The following is a 19,990-nucleotide window of genomic DNA, read 5'->3' on the forward strand; positions in this document are numbered from 1 at the left end:
CATTCATACAAACATCACAAACTATCACATATAGCAGTGGTCCCCAACCCTGTCCTGGAGGATCATAGAAACATAGACATAGAAATTTGATAGCGGATAAAGACCAAATGGCCCATCCAGTCTGCCCATCCGCAGTAACCATTATCTCTTTCTCTCTGTGAGAGATCCCACTTGCCTATCCCACGTTTTCTTGAATTCAGACAGTCTCTGTCTCCACCATCTCTTCCGGGAGACTGCTCCGCGCATCTACCACCCTTTCTGTAAAAAAGTATTTCCTTAGATTACGCCGGAACCTATCACCGCTTAACTTCATCCTATGCCCTCTCATTGCAGCCAGTCAGGTTTTCAGGAAAGCCCTAATGAATATGCATGGGGCAGATCTGCACTCCTATCTATCATCTTCATTACATGCGAATCTTTTTCATGCATATTCATTAGGGCTATCCTGAAAACCTGACTGGCTACAGGGTTGGGAACCACTGATATACAGTAACCCTCCCCCCCCCAAGTCCAAAGTACCATTGATACAATTCTTCCCCTTGTCAATTCCTGCAACGTCTTGTCTTAACCAGAAAAAAAATCTGGCTTCAGAAGTGTCTAAGTTTCACTTCAAACGATCCTTACGCTAAATGCTAATGCGCCCATTATATTCCATGGACGCGTTAGCATATATGCATGCTAATATTTACCATGCGCTAAATATTCTAGCGCGCCTTAGTAAAAGACCCCCCCCCATGTTAACAAACAGTCCAGCCCGACACAGAACTGTGTTTCGCAATTATGTTTCTTCAGTGTAGCTGAATGTTTGGATTTGAAAATTATAATAAAAGTATATATTATGAATATGAAATAATAATAATAATAATTCATTTTTTTGCATACCGCCCAACCAGTAGTTCTGGGCCGTTAACATCAAGAGGACTGTGACAATTCCGTGAAAAAACATAAAAATCAGCAAAATACAACAATAAAATCAGTGAACAAATCTTTCAAACAAATAGGTTTTCATCGACTTTCTAAATAGATAAGACTGTGTTGGAATAATCAAAGAACTCATCCATGAATTCATTCTTCCTGCATGGAAAGCAAGTGTCTTTTCCAATGAACTCTTGAAAATGGCAAGCTTTTTGGGGCCCTGGGGGCCATGGGGGCTTCTATGGCTCCCTCTGTCGCTACATTATATATGGCCCAACTGGAGGAACAACATATCTATACCTCCTCTTGGTTTCAGAATATCACAGTTTGGAGACGCTTCTTAGATGACATTTTTTGCATCTGGAGATCTGATGTCAATACTTTCAACTCCTTTCTTGAGTGGTTAAATCATCTTGACCCCAACATTCAATTTTCTGCCACCATTAACCATCAGGAGATACCATTTTTAGACATGACCATTTTCAAATCACATGGGGCACTATTGACAACAATTTTTCGTAAACCCACTGACCGTAATAGTTTACTTCGTTACCACAGCTTCCATCCTCAACAGCTTAAGAACAGTCTGCCTCATAGCCAATTTTTACGGTTGAGGAGACTTTGTCACTCTATTACTGAATATAAGACGCAAGCCCGGGTATTGAAGAGACGTTTTCAACAACGAGGATACCCAAAACATGTCATACGTCGAGCCTACACACGTGCTAAATATGCACACAGACATCTACTTTTGCAATATCAACAAAAACCTGAAGATGAAAATCTGTTGGTATGTGTTCAACAGTTCTCCCACCTGGCTTATAATATTAAGAACATTGTCCTTAAACATTGGCACATCATTAGATTGACCATGGGGAATGAATATGGCCCACCTACCTTTGCATTCAAAAGAGCAAAAAATTTGGGGGAACTCATTGGGCATTATAACTATAAACAGAATGAACCCCCTGTCATCAACGGTCACTATAGATGTAACCAATGTCAATGGTGCGAGTATGCTTTGGTAGGGGAAACTTGGTCTCACCCCTATACTGGTCAGGTATATACAGCTAAAACGAGAACTAACTGTAAGACTGATCATGTTATTTATATGATCATTTGCCCTTGCCCAAAAATCTACATAGGGCGTACCAGTCGACCCATGCATATTCGTCTTAATGAACACAAGTCACGTGTCAACACGGGTGTTGAAACTGCACCTTTGGTCCGTCATTGGTCGTTAATGAAGCATAAAATCACTGACTTAAAATGGCGTATTATTGATACAGTTCATGTTGGGTGGGAGGGAGGAAATTATGAACACAATCTGAACATCAAAGAATTGCGCTGGATGTTTAAGCTTAACACCATGTATCCCAATGGCTTAAATCTAGCCAGCGATTGGCTTACAGCAAGCATGTGACTTCTACCTTTGAAATCGGTGATAAATGAATAGAGAGTATGGGTGTGTCTGTGGAATACAAGTTAAAGAGTCGTGGGTGAAAAGCGGATTGGCCAGTAGTGAGTCACATGTTTTAGTGATTTATTTTATTAGCTTCCATTTTACCGGTGTGGTTTCACTTCCGGCTTACAAATCATGGATTTAGCGTTTAGCTAAGACATTACACTGCTCTGGTAAGTGCTGTGGCATTGAAAAATTTAGGTTTGCTGGGTTTTTAAAACTTAAAACTTAAAAACTTTAAGCTAATATAAAGTTTTGTTCTTTATAGTGTTCTCCTTTCCCGACCCTGATGAAAAAATGAAACGCGTCGGTGGGAATTGAGCCAGACCCAGTTTACAAAGAAAGCTAAGTAATAGCTACATTGGCTATTAATATAATATTGTACATGAGCACTTTTATAACTTAAAAAGAAAATTATAAAATAATATATAGAAAAATCGTATAAAACAGATGTTCCTGTGAGGACAGCTACCATGCGTTATAATCGTGTGGCAATCTGAGGAACTTTAAGTGAAGAATATGGTGGCTAGTTTTAATTAAGCTTTGTTTCTTGACACGATAATTTGTGCACTTTTTTGGTTTGAAGCTTTTTGGGGGGCATATAGCAATGAATATGCATGAGATCTTTTTGCATACAACGGAGGCAGTGCACGCAATTACATCTCACGCATATTCGTTGGGAAATCCTGAAAACCTGACTGGATTGTGGCCCTCGTTCCCCACCCCCCCCCCATCTAGAACAATCCGGAAGGATAATGGTTTTGCACATCAAAATGACATGGAGCCTTCGTGACAGTGTGTGCTATTTCCTGCATTGGCACGTGAAGCCAGGTTTACAAAGTTTCCTACAAAAGCAGTAGCATTTCATACCTAATTTTTTGCACATCGAATTTTATTTAAATCAACAGTGAATGAGCTGCAGTGATGCAAAATTATGCGATGCAGCTGATTAACTACACTTCACAGCCAAAATTTGGTTTAAAAAAAAAAAAGAAAATGATACCTCCAAAAGCTATAATTAACCCCCTTCCTTTACAAAGCCGCCCCCGTGTTCCAAGTGGCCGCAGGGGCAGTGGTAACAGCTCAGACACTTATAGGAATTCTATGAGCATTGGAGCTGTTACCGCGGCTGCCGGCGCTAAAAACGCTAGCACGGCTTTGTAAAGGAGGAGGTAAGGGTTTTTGTTTTGTTTTTTTTAGAAATTATTGATTCACTTTTTAGCCCATCCTCTCAAAGAAGCACAGAATGGATGATAGATCAGGTCCTCAAGCATTTTCCCTATCTGTCCTGGCAGGCTCACAGTCTATCTAATGTACAGTGATACCTTGGAATCCGAACTTAAATCCGTTCCAGGACCCCGATCGAGTTCCAAAATATTCAAATTCCAAGACAATTTTTCCCATTGAAAATAATAGAAACTGGACTAATCCATTCTTTGGCCCCACAAACTCAGATTTTCAAATAATTTTAACTACAAATAATTTTAACTACACTGGATGCTTTTGTAATTCTGAACACTCTCAAATACAGTACAGTAAAAGAAAGGTAAAGTGAACCCTGATAACGAAAGAGTCCAAAGCTCTAGCCGCCATCCAGCATCTTTCACTCATAAACTCGCCGCCTCCTGCGAATGCACGCACCTGATGCATTTCCTGTTTCTGGCAGAAGTGAACGCGGCTGAGGAAGAAGTAGTGTCAGAGGGGGGGGGGAGGCTGATGGCGGCTGACTTCAGACAAGAGCATGAAGGTAGGACAAAAGAAGGAGTTTGAGTGAGTGGTACCGTATCGCGGAAGTGGGGGAAGATAACGCCGGGCCGGGGAGGGTGGAAGAGATGGCAGGGATCACAGGGGAGGGAACGGGACCGGTCCCCGAATGCGTGTGAAGAGGGGTGCTTGGCATGTTAAATTTTCCAGTCTTTTTTTTCCTCATTGTCCGGGGCATACGTTCAGATTCCACAGCAGCGTTCAGATTCCGGGGCAAAATTTGCTCTAAAAATTAGTTCGGATTCCAAGTTGTTCGAGTTCTGGGGCGTTCGGATTCCAAGGTACTACTTGGGGCAGTAGAGGATTAAATGACTTGCCCAGGATCACAACAGCAGAGAAAAATGCCCCCAAAATCAGTTTTTAAAAAAATCACGATTTGGACATTTTTCTAAGTAAAATATCTATCTGCCACTTTATGCAGTCTTTTGGCTGTTTTTCTGTTTCAGAAAAGGGCTTATTAGAGAATAGCATCTAAGAACATAAGAACATAGGTGTCTAACTGCCAATTTGATGGCGCTTTTGACAGAGGTAAGTACCACCTACCTCTAAGCACCACTTTGTAGAATTGCTCCCTGGGAGTTCCGTATTTGATGCATTCTATTTGGTGAAATTTGAGTAGCAGCAGTAAATGGACATGTGAGAGGGCTCATTATGCCCAGGGTAGCCGGCATATCTTTACTGTAGCAGGGATAAGGATCAACACACCCATGGTAGGTGAAATCTCACTTGAAAGGCTTAATACATTTGCAACTGGGGCATGCAGTTGAAAATTTTTCATTTCATTTTAGAAAATACTAAATTAAGTATGTGCTAAAACTCATTTAAAGTATGTAATTTTGCCATAGCAAATGTTAAGTTTTTAGCATGAACTAAGAAACTCTCAATATGTATACAGTGGTACCTTGGTTTACGAGCATAATTCGTTCCAGAAGCATGCTCGTAAACCAAATTACTCGTATATCAAAGTGAGTTTCCCCATAGAAAGTAAGGGAAACTCGCTTGATTTGTTCCCCCGAGGGCAGTGGCACTGCTCTACCCTCCCCTCGCGAATCGCCATTGCTCCCCCCCGCTCACGAAGGCCCCCCGCGTGATCCAGAATCCTCCCCCGCTCGAATCGCCCCCCCCACCGCAATCCGATATCCTCCCCATCCCAACACCCACCCGAACGCATCACTTCCCCCCCATTGGCACCCGGCACCAAGGCACAGGACATGCTGGTGCCCGAAGATCTCTCATCCTTTTTGCTGGGCCATGAGCATCTGCGCATGCTCAAGGCCTTAATTCCTACTCTCTCCGAGATTCTCGGAGATCTCGAGAATCTCGGAGAGAGCAGGAACTAAGGCCTTGAGCATGCGCAGATGCTCATGGCCCAGCAAAAAGGATGAGAGATCTTCGGGCACCGGCACGTCCTGTGCCTTGGTGCCGGATGCCAGATGGGGGGGTAAGTGATACGTTCGGGTGGGTGATGGGTACGGAGGATATCGGATCGCGGGGGGGGGAAGAGGCGACGCGAGCGGAGGGGTGCCGGATAGCAGGGGGGAGGTGCTCGTACATCGAGGTAAGCTCGGCTTGCGAGGCACCACTATTGCGAATGTTTTGCTCGTTTTGCAAAACACTCGCAAACTGGTGCATTCGTAAACCGAGGTACCACTGTACTTATGTGGCATAAATGCACGAAGCAAGTCTCTTTCACTGGAAATGAAGCTCTGGAATGAGAAAGCTTGCGATTAAGTTAAGAGGTGATAGGTTCAGGAGTAATCAAAGGAAATACTTTTTTTTTAACAGAAAGGGTGGTAGATGCGTGGAACAGTCTCCCGGTAGAGGTGGTAGAGACAGTCTCTGTTTGAATTCAAGAAAGTGTGGGATAGGCATTTAGGATCTCTTCAAGTTTCAAGTTTATTCATTTGTTTGATTAAACGCTTAACCAAAGGTACAAAGCGTTGTACAAATAGTAAAAGTAACATAATATACATAATTCATTACAAGACATACAAGGGTAACTACTTTTTAAAGTCACAGGAAACAATAGGGAAGAGGGGGAGAAATACAATTTTAGAGAAGAAGAACATAAAAGGGAAGTACACAGAGGGCTAAGAAGAAAGATTTTGGTGGCAAAGATAGGGTCAAAGTAGAGAACTGCTAAAAATTATATTTTAGTTAAACATTGTGTTTTCAGTTAAAAGCATCTTTAAAAAGAAAGCTCTTTAAACTGCTTTTGAATTTCTGAAAATCTCGTTCCAGTCTTAGATAGGAAGAAATAATAGTTACTGTGGATGGGCAGACTGGATGGGCCATTTGGCCTTTATCTGCCATCATGTTTCTAAAACCATAAAGCTCTATGACATCACAATGCAGGTGTAAAGAGCCTTAGCCAATAGGGAGAGGAGGAGATAGTGGATGTTGCAGATGGGCAGACTGGATGGGCCCTGTGGCCTTTATCTGCCATCATCTTTCTATATTTCTAAAATTAGCATACATTAAACAAAACAAACAGCACACCCTTTCTTTTGAAAGTTATCCCCTCCCCCTTCTTCAGAGAGAGTAATTCCCGGAAGCTAGTCACAAATGTGTTAAATTAGTCCAGTAGAAAATTCTCACTCACAACCCATTTTTTACCTTTACGATATCTCTACAAATGAGAGCAAAACAACAGGATAATCACAACATTTTACTGTAATAGGAAGAAATGAACTGCCAATAACCTAACCCTTGCTCATCCCGCCATGGACATGGTCAGGAATTTCACGCAATAAAAATCATAAGGTCTAGCTTTGCAATCCTAAACAATGTGATCTATGGCCCCCTTTTATCAAGCCACATAAGGTAATTTTTTATCGCAGGCTGCTGCGGTAAAAGCTCTGACACTCATAGAATTCCAATGAGCGTCTGAGTTTTACCGTAGTGGCCCGCGATAAAAACCCTAACGCGACTTGATAAAAGAGCGCCTATAATAATAAGAAAAAATGGTCTACACATTCCATATCTGATTTTGGAAGCTGGAACAAACTTGGAGAAATGAGATACAGAATTACATGAAGACTTGTTTAAACTAATAAACGGCAACAAAAATCTCATTCATCATCTAAGTTCTGGCATTTAATATCTACATGAAAATACAGCAAATAAAAGTCCATTAGCTTTAGGGTCCTGATGTTTTGCATGAAGTACCTTGCACGTTCTTTGACACAGAGGCTCTGTCTACTGGGTAAAGTAGAGGTGTCGCGATGCCCTGGTCGGGTTTCTGGAATGCAGAAAGTAGGTTTTTTACTTTGCGGTACAGTCTTCGCTGAACCCCTGGTGCAGTCTGAAAATTAAGAGAAATGTAAATCAGTCTAACGTGGATAAATTCTGCATATATCCCTAAAATGAGTGATTGTTATAACCTCAGGCTTCCATTAGACATAAGATATTGTTGAGGGAGGGGTCTCATACTGTTAGAAACGGTTCATAGTCGGTGGCGCGCAAGACGCCAGCGTGGCGACAATTTGGCGCAAGACAGAAGCGCGTGGGGGAAAAAGTAATTTTTAAAGAGCTCCGACGGGGGGTTTGGGGTGGCAACCCCTCCCACTTTATTGGTTAGTGTTCGCGCTGCTGTTGGAGGGGGTTCGGGGAGGTTGGAAACCTCCATTATATAGAAAATGGAACTTTTCTGATTTTTTTCGGGAAAAGTTCCATTTTCTCTATAATGTGGGGGGTTTAACCCCCACCTCCGCAACGGCAGCGTGAACACTAACCAATAAAGTGGGGGGGGGAGTTGCCACCCCAAACCCCCAGTCAGAGCTCTTTAAAAATTATTTTTCCCCCGCACGCTTCTGTCTTGCGCCGAATTGTCGGCACGCTGGCATCTGTCGCGCGATTATCCCGTCACCGTTAGAAACAATACATGGTTCTTTACCACCGCCTGCTCGCTTTAGGGTCCTTTTACTAAGGCGTGCTAGCCTTTTTAGCATGCGCTAAAACGCTAACACGTCCATTATAGTCTATGGACGTGTTAGCATTTAGCGCGCGCTAACATTTAGCGTGCCTTAAAAGGACCCCTTTGTGAACTGTCTGCAGTTTGTTGCTGGGAAAATAATTTCATGACTTTTCCCCATTATATTTGTATTGTAACAGAATATAATTTACCTCCCGCCTCCTTTTTACAAAACTGTGGAAGTGGAACTCTATGAGTGTCGGGAGCAGCGCAGAACATTCAGTGCACTGGCCTGCACTAAAAACCGCTTCTACGGTTTTGTAAAAGGGGGGTGGGGGGGTAAGTGACATATGCCTTCTTTTACTAAGCCATGGTTGAGGTTTCTACCGCAGCCCAGGGAGCTAAATGCTTCAATGCTAATCTGACGCTCATAGGAATTCCCTGAGCGTCAGACAAGCATCAGATCATTTAGTGCTCTGGGCCACGGTTGAAACCTCTACCACAGTTGTTGATATGTTTATTAAAATCTTTATATACCGCATGAACAGGCAAAAAAGGATCAAAGCGGTTTACGATAAATTTCAATGAAAACTATGAAAAGAACTCCATTTAAACGGAAAAGAAAAGTTGCATTCCTAATATATATTATATAACAATCTAAATTAATAAAATTAATTAATTAAGCAGTCCTTTTACTAAGGCGCGCTAGCCTTTTTAGTGTGCGCTAACGCGTCCATTATAGTCTATGGATGTGCTAGCGTTTAGCGCATGCTAAAACGGCTATGGCGCCTTAGGGCTCCTTTTACAAAAGTGCGCTAGCCGTTTTAGTGCGTGCTTAGCGCACGCTAAAATGCCGCATGCGCTAACCGCTACCTCCTCCTTTTAAGCAGGCGGGAGTTTTTCAGCTAGCGTGCGCTAATCTTGTGGGTGCGCTAAAAACGCTAGCACACCTTCGTAAAAGGAGCCCTTAGTAAAAGGACCCCAAAATGAAAAATATAAGAATATATAAATGCAGACTGAAGTCCTGGATTCGCAACCCTTCAGTTCAAAAAGGCCAATTGAAAAAAATGTGCCTTTAAATGTCTTAAAATGTTGGAAAGATTCTTCCTTTCTCAAGTCTACCTGTGCTGTTTTATAGTCCAGGGTCTCTTTTAGACAGTGAGACCTCATTACTAAACCAGAGTTAATGATAAAATAACATATTGACTGGGCCCTCTTCAGAAGTGCTTAAAGGCCTTAGCTAATTGGCTCATGGCACATAAATTAAAATTAAACCCAGAAAAAGCTGTGTACTATTAGGAAATATTTTGATGTTATATCATTTAAAATCCTGGTTCAATCTTCAGTCCTTTCAATATTGGATTATTGTAATGTTATTTATCTGGGATCGTATAAAATAACTACTAGTTGACTAAAAATCACACAAAATGTACAGCTATTTGATTTTTAATCTGAAAAAACACGATCATATCAGTGTATATTATCAAAAGCTTCATTGGCTACCGTTTGAGGCTAGAGTATTATTTAAATTTGGATGCATTTGTTTTATTTGGCTTAGCGCTGGCTTACCTTGTTTCTCATTTTATTTTATTTTTTTTATTTCTAAGAAAAATATTCGTACATCTGGTTGGTTTTATTTTCCTTCAGAAAATGCATGTCGTTACAAAAATTTTTGGGATAGGACCTTAGCATTCCAAGCAGGATTAATGAATTCATGTTTGAATCTTCTTGTTTCTCCGTTTCTTACTTACTATCAATTGCGAAAAGATCTTAAAACCCACTTATTTAAACAATATAATATACATTACTGATTTTCATATTATCATGTAGGTATAATATACTTTTTAATCTTTTTATCTATACTCATTTTAGTTTATATTGTGGTTTTTTTTTTAATTCATTAGTTTTAATGCTTGCATTAGTTACTTAGAATTTTATTATGTACGATGTTATTATTATATTGTATGCCAAGTACCTATTGTGTAAACCGCCATGAACTGCTGGTTAGGCGGTATATAAAAATAAATTATTATTATTATTATTATTAAAAAACACTGCTTGCTGGGTCACGGGATCTCTAACCCCTCCTTCTCATCCCTTGACATTATTCAATCTTTTCCATTTCACCAGTAACTGTCTTTCGATATTTAGGCGTAAGGATTGATTCCAAACTAACATTATCACACCAAATTTCTGTTACCTTTGAACCATGTTTTCATGTCCTTCATTCACTCAGAACTTTGAGATTCTTGCTCGATTTTGCTTCATTACATAAGGCAGTTCATGCATTTTTGATGTCCACGCTAGATTAATGCAGCTCAATATATGCAGGCCTTCCTTTAAATCAAATCAAAAATCTTCAGCCCCCTCAAAACGATGCCATTCGTCTTCTTTTCAGGTCAAATAAGTACGACCACATGTACCTCATCAGTTACATTGTTCACCAATAACATAGGATCAAGTTTAAAATTCTTGTACAGTACTTGCATTTCATTCAGGTTCTCCTGCTTAATTACAATTCCACATACTCCTACCCGGACTCTTCGTTCAATGGTATTATCCAAACTTGATTATTGTAATGGAATTTATATAGGGATTAGAGAATGACACGGTGACAAAATTCATCACCGTTCCCGTCCCCACGGATAACTGCGGGGAACCATCTTCATGTCATTCTTTAAGGAGAGAGGGAAGAATCAGAGTATGAATGGCCTCAACCACTGACCCGCAAGCTTTGCTTTGAAGAATGCTGGTGTAGAAGGACCGAGGTTGAAATAGACACTAGAAAATGACATGGATTATTTCCCGCAGTTATCCGCAGGGACGGGAACAGTGATGAATTTTGTCACCGTGTCATTGTCTAATAGGGATGTCTGCAACGAAAATGAAAGCCTTACAGGTCGTGCAAAATTCTGCCGCATGTTATTTGGTGGGACAATCACGGTTTGAACGTGTAACACCAATACTTAAGGGTGGCAAGTCAAATGCGCGCAAGACAAATGTGCGAAGACAATTGAGCGTGAAGACAATTGCGCGCAAGACAAATGAGCGGAAGGACAAATCAGTCAGACCTAATTAAATTAGCATTTGACTATGAACTGGGAGAGTGGAGAGATGAATCATGGGATGAATCAGGTTAGCTTGGATCAGAGGAATAGACACTGCAGGCATAGGAAGTAGGCATCAAAGCACAATATGTCTTGCACCCATTGGACTATGAACCCACTGAAAAAACAATACGGACCTACTACGCCTATTTACCTTACAATACAACATCCTGCGCGCTATTGTCTGGTGACGGGACAAAAGCGCGTAGGTCAAACTATGAAACTGCCTGGTGACGGGACAAAACGCGTGGGTCAAACGTGCGCCAACATAATGTTCCCGCTGCCTTGCCATTATTACTGAAAACTGAACTTTTCCTCAGATGTCTTGCGCTCAGATATCTTGGCACAGTTGTCTTGCGTGCTGATTTGTCTTGCGCTCACTTGTGTTTGCGCTCACTTGCGCTCACTTGTCTTTACGCTCACTTGTCTGCTCCCATTTGTCTTGCGCGCATCTGACTATGAACCATACTTAAGAACCTCCTTTGGTTACCAATACAAAGTCGTGCGCAGTATAAATTTTTAAAAATTAGTTCGCCAAGGGGTTTACGGTCAGTTACCTGGTTATCTGCAGGGATGTTCAGACTGGTATAAAGCTGAAAGATCATTAAGATCTGAAAACCTTGCTTTGTTAGAAGTGAGGAAGAGTCAGAAAGTGTGATACAAGCATTCGGCAAAAGCTGATTTTCTGCTATTGGACCTGTTCCAGGATCAATACGTTTGTGCAAAACTATATTGCAATTTAGAAAGCTGTTGAAAACTCATTTTTTCATACGAGCTTTCATGAGATGTACATAATATTATATAAGAATGTGTCTGCTAAGGAAGTACGACAGGATATGTTGTTAGAACTGGGTTTTTAGACAGCAATAGGAGGGTCAAAATTGATGAGTAATTTTGAAGTTTGTCAAGTCGTACATGAATTTTATGTATGTTTTATTGTAAAGCCACTTAGGGCTCCTTTTACAAAGGTGCGCTAGCGTTTTTAGCGCACGCACAAGATTAGCGTGCGCTAGCTGAAAAATTACCGCATGCTTAAAAGGAGGCAGTAGCAGCTAGCGCATGCTAAAACCGCGAGCCCTTAGGCTTTTTTTTAGCGGATAATAAATAGAAAAAATAAATATGTCAATGGCTTCTAACAGAAAGGACTTAGGTCTGCCCACTTGGAATCAACCGGGAATACTGTTTTTAATTTTCCGGCTCCCTCTTTATGGAATTCATTACTCGATCATATTCCCTTGGAACAATCTTCTACGCAAGCTAAAATTCTCCTGTAAACTTTTTTCTTTTTCTCACTTTTTTCGACTGGTTGACATTCACTGATTTTAGGTGGGTCTGTCATGTATCCTCTATGTGCTCGATAGGATGTTTGTCAGTTTTGAAGTTACATTTCTATTTTAGCTCGGTAAACCGCTTAGATCCTTTGCTGGTACAGAAAATACAGGGCTCCTTTTGCTAAGGTGTGTTAGGGCCTAAGCGCGCGGAATAGCGCGCGCTAAATTGCTGTGCGCACTAGACCTTAATGCCAGCATTGAGCTGGCCGTTATTCTAGAAGCGTAGCGCACGGTTTAATGCGCAGTAATTTTGTGTGTGCGCTAAAAACGCTAGCGCACCTTAGTAAAAGGAGCCCATAATGAATAATAAGAACAAGCCTTAACAGTAGCCCACATGGCCAACTCCCTCTTATTGGGCTTACTTTGCTGTACATGTGTTTTCAAATGCACATTTTAGAAGAAAACATACCCCCGCCCAATAAGCAAAGCTATTTAGGCCCCCTTTAATTACGCTATATTAGGGGGGGGGAGGTTATTGCCGGCCAATGTGATAAAAACGCTGACGCTCTTAGAATTCCTACGAGCATCGGAGCTTTTATTGCAGTGATAATGTGGCTTAATAAAAGGGGGCCTTAAACAGGTAAGAGAAGTTCCTAACAGCTTAAATCATACTCGGTGGCTCGACCAGCGATATTCAGAGACACTTATCCAGGTGGTGCCTCTGAATATCAGCACTTGAGAGATATTTTTGAGCAGTGGTGTAGTGAGGCTAGGAGGCGCCCTTGGGGGGGGGGGGTGCCCCCCTGCTTCCCCCGCATCCCGTCTGCTCCTTCCCGCCCCCCATTCCACACTTACACTCTCCCTCCCCACCCCTCGCGTGCCTCTAAATCTTTGCCAGCATGAGTGGCTTCGGAAGCATGCTCCTCATGCCAGCGCTGGGTTTCCTTCTGATGTCACTTCCTGGAAGTGATTCAGAGGGGAGCCAAGCTGGTGCGAGCAACAGGCAGAAGTTGCTCGCGCTAGTGAAGATAATACAGAGGTGCCGAGGGGGGGGGGGAGGGATGATGCTGACGGGGCACGGCAAATAGGAGCCAGCACCCCATCGACTCGGCACCCGGGGCGCTCCTTACTATGCCATTGTTGTTGAGCTAGGCCACCCTGGAGCATTAGAGGGCAGAGACTGGTACCCTTTTCAGATACACATGTAAAATTGTACATGTCTTTATAGAATAGTGACTATAAAGATACGCGTATAAATCCCAATTAGAGCCAATAATTATAAGCACACAATTATCAGCATTAATTGGCTCATTAACCACTCCTCCCCCTTTTTTTAATCAAGCTGCGCTAGAGATTTTTAGCATGGGCCAGCAAGATATGTGCTACAGCCACCAAAGTACTTGTGAAAGGGTGAGAGTTTCCTGATGGGTGGAGACCTCTAGTTAGAGCCTCTGTCACATAAAGAATTTAATATTGACCGAACTAAGGAACTTGCCAGGTCTGGATGGGTTCAGGACAGTAATGATAAAGAATGATGAAGAGGAGAGAGGAGGGCCATCCATCCCAATTGGATGGGGGAGAAAGCTTTAAAAATGGAGACCGGAGTGTAGCTTTGGCTGGATGAGTTACTGACCATGGAGGTAAGGAAGCAATGGAGGAGGGGGGAGAGTAGCCGAGGGGGGCTGTGGGCAGCTTGTGCCCTTCAGGAAGGGAGCTCAGAAGCAATTCAGCCTTCCAGGGAGGGCAGCTTTATACAAGTTTATTATGTGTACAGATTGGCTTTTGAAGATTAGCCACCAAGCCACAGAAAACCATTTTAAAGATTGCTCAAATGAAATTCAGAATAATAAAAGGGTGTTGAGATTATTATGAACTTTACTCATTTAACTGGAAACTATAGTAAATTATCTAAAAATATATTATACTGTTGCTCCTGCACAGCAGAAAGGTAATACTGAGACAGCAATACAAAATAATCAAAGCAGTAAAAAAAAATATATATATATATACATATATGAGATTGAACATAATTTTTTTGTGGGTATCTGTGTACTCAGAAACCACTAGCACAGAAGTAGGCCAGGTTTTACGACGGAAGAAAAACCAAAACCCAAGGTCAGAAAAAAAAACACAACACACTCTGCAAAGTTCATCGGAGCGAGGCTTTTCAGCTTTCATCACTTTTAAGGCTTCTCACTTTCAAGCATGCCATGGCATATTTCAGCTGGGCCCTGGTTTAGACCGTGAAACAAACTCATATTTTGGAAAAAAAAGCTTCCTAAGTACCATAGTTTTATTATCCGCTGCCGAAGATCCCAGCAACAGACACAAGAAGAGTGGAGCGGAGGCGTAGCCGGGCGCCATGTTTCCCTAGTCGATCCTGGAGGACCCCTTTGCCAGTCTGGGTGTTCAGGATAGCCACAATGAATATGCATGAGAGTGATTTCCATATGCTGCCTCCATGGTATGCAATCTCTTTCACGCATATTCACTACAAATATCCTGGAACCCTGACTGCCAAGGGGGTTGACGAGGGAAACACTAGGCCCTAGTAGCTGGTACAGTGGTCTGAAAAGCAGAAAAACGGGGTCCACTTTCCACAGCAGCTCTTTGTGACTCTAGTCTAGGCAAGACACTTAACCATCCATTGCGACAGCTACAAAAGAAGTGCCTAGACAAAGTGGCGGAGCGAGGGTGAGTGGCGCCCCTCCCCCGCTCCTTCCCGACTCCCCCCCCCTTCCCCGTACCTCATTCATTTTCCCGAGGCGAGCAGCATCACGAACTTGCTGCCCGCGTCGTGTCTGCTCTCCCTCCGACGTCACTTTCTAGGCGCGGGACCCAGAAGTGAAATCAGAGAGAGCCGACGCCCATGCGGGCAGTAAGTTCATGATAATGCTCGCACTGAGAAAATGAAAGAGGTGCGGGGTAAGGGAAGGGGCAAATGCGTGTGGCGGGGGGGTTGGGGAAGGAGTGGGGGGGACGGAGAGGTAGACGGGTGCCAGCACCCCCACCAAGACGGCACCTGGGGCGGACCACCCCCCCCCCCTTACTGTGCCACTGCATAGACATAATGGTCCAAATTCTGTAACCGGCGCCTAATGTTAGGCACCTATTATGGAGGCGTCCAACTAGATAGGTGCCTAAATTGATTAAGAAGCGCAATTAAGCTTTTTAATCAGCAATAATCGAAACCCAGGAGCCTATCAAGAAAGATCGATTCTGTAATAAGGCGCCTCTAAAAATTTAGGCGGCCTTCAAAAAAATAGGCGCTATGCATGTTGGGCATGGGCGTGGCTTCGTGTTAGGCACCTTGTTACAGAATCGCTGCTCTTAAGCGTGCTTAAGCGCTCGCATGGCCATCTACGTTTCAGTTGTGCCTAGAGCTGGCCTATTTATTGGGCGCCTCCAAAATAGTTGCCGCTCAGCGCGATTCACTAATCAGCGCCCAATTTTACTTGAATCGCGCTGAACGGCACCTATTTCAGCGCCTAACCTTTGGGCGCTTCTTATAGAATTTGCCAGCGGTCTCCAAAGTCCTCCAATGTGGTCCTTAAAGAGTCGGTTGAAATGCTCTTCAAATCCTGCAAACGTACTAATTTCAATCTAGCCCACACGATACCGTAACCGCAAAGAATTTCTTTTAAGTGCGTTACTCAGGCGTCTCACTTATGGAATTTGCTACTGTTGACAATCCAAAATAAAGTGAGTTTTTAAAATATATCTTTGAAGTGCCGTAGAATAAATATTTGTAGTCAAAGAACACTACCCTAATTGTGCATTGATAGTTATTCAGCAATGCTATACAGTACTCCCCCGATATTCACGGGGGTTCCGTTCCAGGAACCCCCGTGAATGTTGAAAAACCACAAATACGTTTTTTAGCGGGGGAGACAGGAGAGGGCAGCCGGAGCGCCGGTGAGTGAAGAAAATTATTTGCGGTATGCTCCCATCGTCTCTTCCTGCACTAAAGCCGGGCCTCACCAATCAGGAGCTGCTTTGACATGCAGCTCCTGATTGGTGAGGCCCGACTTTAGTGCAGGAAGAGGCGGTCGGAGCATACCGCGAGTGATTTCCTTCACTCGCTGGAACTCCGGGTGCCCTCTTCTGCCTCTCCGGCTGCCCTCTCCTGCCCGGTCATTCACGGTCGGAAAATACCGTGAATGTCTGGGACCGCGAATCGCTAACCGCGGAGCACTGTACATATGTGAAGATTAGCTGAGAGACATGGAGGGGTACCACAGAAGGAAAAAACCCCTAAACCACCTCACCACCCAATCATTCCTAAATTTTCCATACTTTTAAGCATAAATTAGTGCCAAATTAATATCGAATTGGTGCAATGGAATTCAAAAACTCTTAACTTATTGAAATACTTAAGAAAAGGAAATAAAAAAGACTGAGCTAAAGCTTGGTTTCTTGGTTTTGACGTGAACACGTTTCGTGCCACTGCTTCAGGAAACCAAACAGCTTAGAAATCAGCCGCACTGGAAGGAACGCTTAGGCGACAGTAGGTGATGTGAATCTTTACACCAAGCAGCTGAAACACTTAGAGGACCAAGAAGGTCATGGCGGTTTACAAAATTAGTGGTATTGCAAACTTGAAATCTTTTGCTGGACCTCAGAGATTTCGCATAGTCACACTGCGGCCCTTTAAATGAAAAAGGTTGGAGACCACTTTGAATCTGACTACAGAAAGGTGGGGTGTCAAGATCAAGTTGGTTTGGGTTGTTTTTTTTTTCAAATCTTTATTGATTTTTCAAACTACAACTGTGCAAAACAAATATATATATATATATATACCGTATATATACATATAATAGTATAAGAGCACATTGATCCTACAGATATAAATAAGCAACTATTTTAACCCTCCCTCCCACCCAATAATCAAGAAAAACAAATACATAGAATCAATCAATAACTTTCCCATTTTAAGATTACGAAGCAAATTCCCCCCTCCCCCCCTCCCCATCCCCCATCCCCCCCGGATGTATATGTGTATGTTAAAAGGGCCATAAAATAAAATCAGTTATCAGTCCTTACAGAATTTTGTCAATGGTTCCCAAACATCCTGAAATTTCCTACACTGTCCCCGTTGTATGGCCATCAAGTTTTATTAGATTATATAAGCGGTTTTACAATCAGCTGGGCAAGTCACTTACGGTAATCCTCCAGTGCCCACTGCTTTGAAGGCCAAAGCCACAAAAAGGTAGTATACGAGTCCCCGTTTCTTTTTACTAACAATTAATACATGTCATCTACTGCAGTGCCCAGGGGACCCTGTGGCAAATAACATGGACTAATTAATCGTTAATTAAAGACCCTCTAAATTAGGGATAGCTGGCTTAAAACTAATTACACTCTAGTTAGCTTGATTTAAAATGTGTGTATTATTCAAAGCTCTATCTAATGTGTGCATTATGAGGCTGTTATATCCGATTCAACCTTCTGATTTCACTATATAATTGTAAATTGACAAGGTGGATTTGTTCATAGAATGGTCTCATGCCTTGGGAAGAAATTTTCTACAGCTTACCACTGTGGTCAGGGTTTAGTGCTCTGAGCCCACAGACAGGATGCATAACTCAATAGAAGAACTAAGCACAGGTAAAAAGACTCCTGCAACCTAGAGAGATCACGCCTTCTGATCAAATGATAGAGCTGCAATCTAAATGTTCATTTCCATGTCACATACATAGTAACATAGCAAATGACATAAGAGGAAAAGCATGGCCCATCCCTGTTTTTAGAGTTTTAACTGCTACTCTCTGCAGTTTACCTCCCCTCCTCCAACCCCCAACACCCCCCCCCATGCCTTTTCTTAAAGTGTGAAAGTTTTGCGCTGAGTGGAAATACCCTCACACTTTTATTACAGTCTCTTGCTATTCAGGAATCCTCTGTGTTTATTTTAGGGGGGGGGTTAGTTCTACTTTTCAGTTTCCCTCCTTGTAGCCTCATTTCATACCCTCTAGTTCTGCAATCTCTGCATTATTTTATTTTTTTTTTTTTTGGAAAAAGTATGTTTTGCTCATTAATAGCATTCAAGTAATGAAATGTCTATACTATATCTCTCCTGTCCCTTCTCTCTTCTAAAGCAATGGTTCCCAACACACAGTGTGTGTACCCTAAGGGGTACATGAGACATTAGCAGGGGGTACATGGCTTCTAGCATCCTCTTCCTGACGCTCATTCGCTTGCACGCTGCCTCCCCAACACCACGGCTGCACAGAAACATAAAACAGATGCAGGGTCATAGCCCTGTGCATACCTCTGGCAGCTCATACGAGTCCTGCCTCTCTGAGGTCCTGGTGAGGGAGGGAATAACTAGATGGAGGAAAAAGAGAAATGGGATGAAGCTGGATGTTGGCTGGGGAGAAGAGAGAGAGAGAGAGACAATGCTGGATGGGGAGAAGAGAGAGAAAGAGAGACAATGTTGGATGAGGAGAAGAGAGAGAAAGAGAGACAATGTTGGATGGGGAGGAGAAGAGAGAGAGAGAGAGACAATGTTGGATGGGGAGAAGAGAGAGAGAAAGAAAGACAATGTTGGATGGGGAGAAGAGAGAGAGAAAGAGACAATGTTGGATGGGGAGAAGAGAGAGAGACAATGCAGGATGGGGAGAAGAGAGAGAGAGAGACAATGCAGGATGGGGAGAAGAGAGAGAGACAATGTTGGATGGGGAGAAGAGAGAGAAAGAGAGACAATGTTGGATGGGGAGAAGAGAGAGAAAGAGAGAGAATGCTGGATGGGGAGAAGAGAGAGAAAGAGAGACAATGTTGGATGGGGAGAAGAGAGAGAGAGAGAGACAATGTTGGATGGGGAGAAGAGAGAGAGAAAGAAAGACAATGTTGGATGGGGAGAAGAGAGAGAAAGAGAGACAATGTTGGATGGGGAGAAGAGAGAGAGAGACAATGTTGAATGGGGAGAAGAGAGAGAGAGAGAGAGACAATGTTGGATGGGGAGGAGAAGAGAGAGAGAGAGAGAGAGACAATGTTGGATGGGGAGAAGAGAGAGAAAGAGAGACAATGTTAGATGAGGAGAAGAGAGAGAAAGAGAGAGAAAGAGAGACAATGTTGGATGGGGAGAAGAGAGAGACAATGTTGGATGGGGAGAAGAGAGAGAAAGAGAGAGACAATGCTGGATGGGGAGAAGAGAGAGAAAGAGAGACAATGTTGGATGGGGAGAAGAGAGAGAGAGAGAGACAATGTTGGATGGGGAGGAGAAGAGAGAGAGAGACAATGTTGGATGGGGAGGAGAAGAGAGAGAGAAAGAAAGACAATGTTGGATGGGGAGAAGAGAGAGGAAGAGAGACAATGTTGGATGGGGAGAAGAGAGAGAGAGAGACAATGTTGGATGGGGAGGAGAAGAGAGAGAGAGAGACAATGTTGGATGGGGAGGAGAAGAGAGAGAGAGAGACAATGTTGGATGGGGAGAAGAGAGAGAGAAAGAAAGACAATGTTGGATGGGGAGAAGAGAGAGAGAAAGAGACAATGTTGGATGGGGAGAAGAGAGAGAGACAATGCAGGATGGGGAGAAGAGAGAGAGAGAGACAATGTTGGA

At 42.8% G+C, this 19,990-nt stretch overlaps 1 protein-coding gene across 1 annotated transcript in view; it reads right to left on the minus strand.

Moving 5' to 3' along the window:
• Window positions 1-7,280: 7,280 nt before the first annotated feature.
• SH2D1A (SH2 domain containing 1A) overlaps window positions 7,281-19,990 on the minus strand; it is a 32,321-nt gene continuing 19,611 nt past the window's right edge. Inside the window, exon 3 of the mRNA XM_033946285.1 lies at window positions 7,281-7,445. Coding sequence (XP_033802176.1) covers window positions 7,281-7,445 — 165 coding nt within the window. The remainder of the gene's footprint in view (window positions 7,446-19,990) is intronic.

This window comes from Geotrypetes seraphini, chromosome 5, assembly GCF_902459505.1.
Source record: "Geotrypetes seraphini chromosome 5, aGeoSer1.1, whole genome shotgun sequence".
NCBI lineage: Eukaryota > Metazoa > Chordata > Amphibia > Gymnophiona > Dermophiidae > Geotrypetes > Geotrypetes seraphini.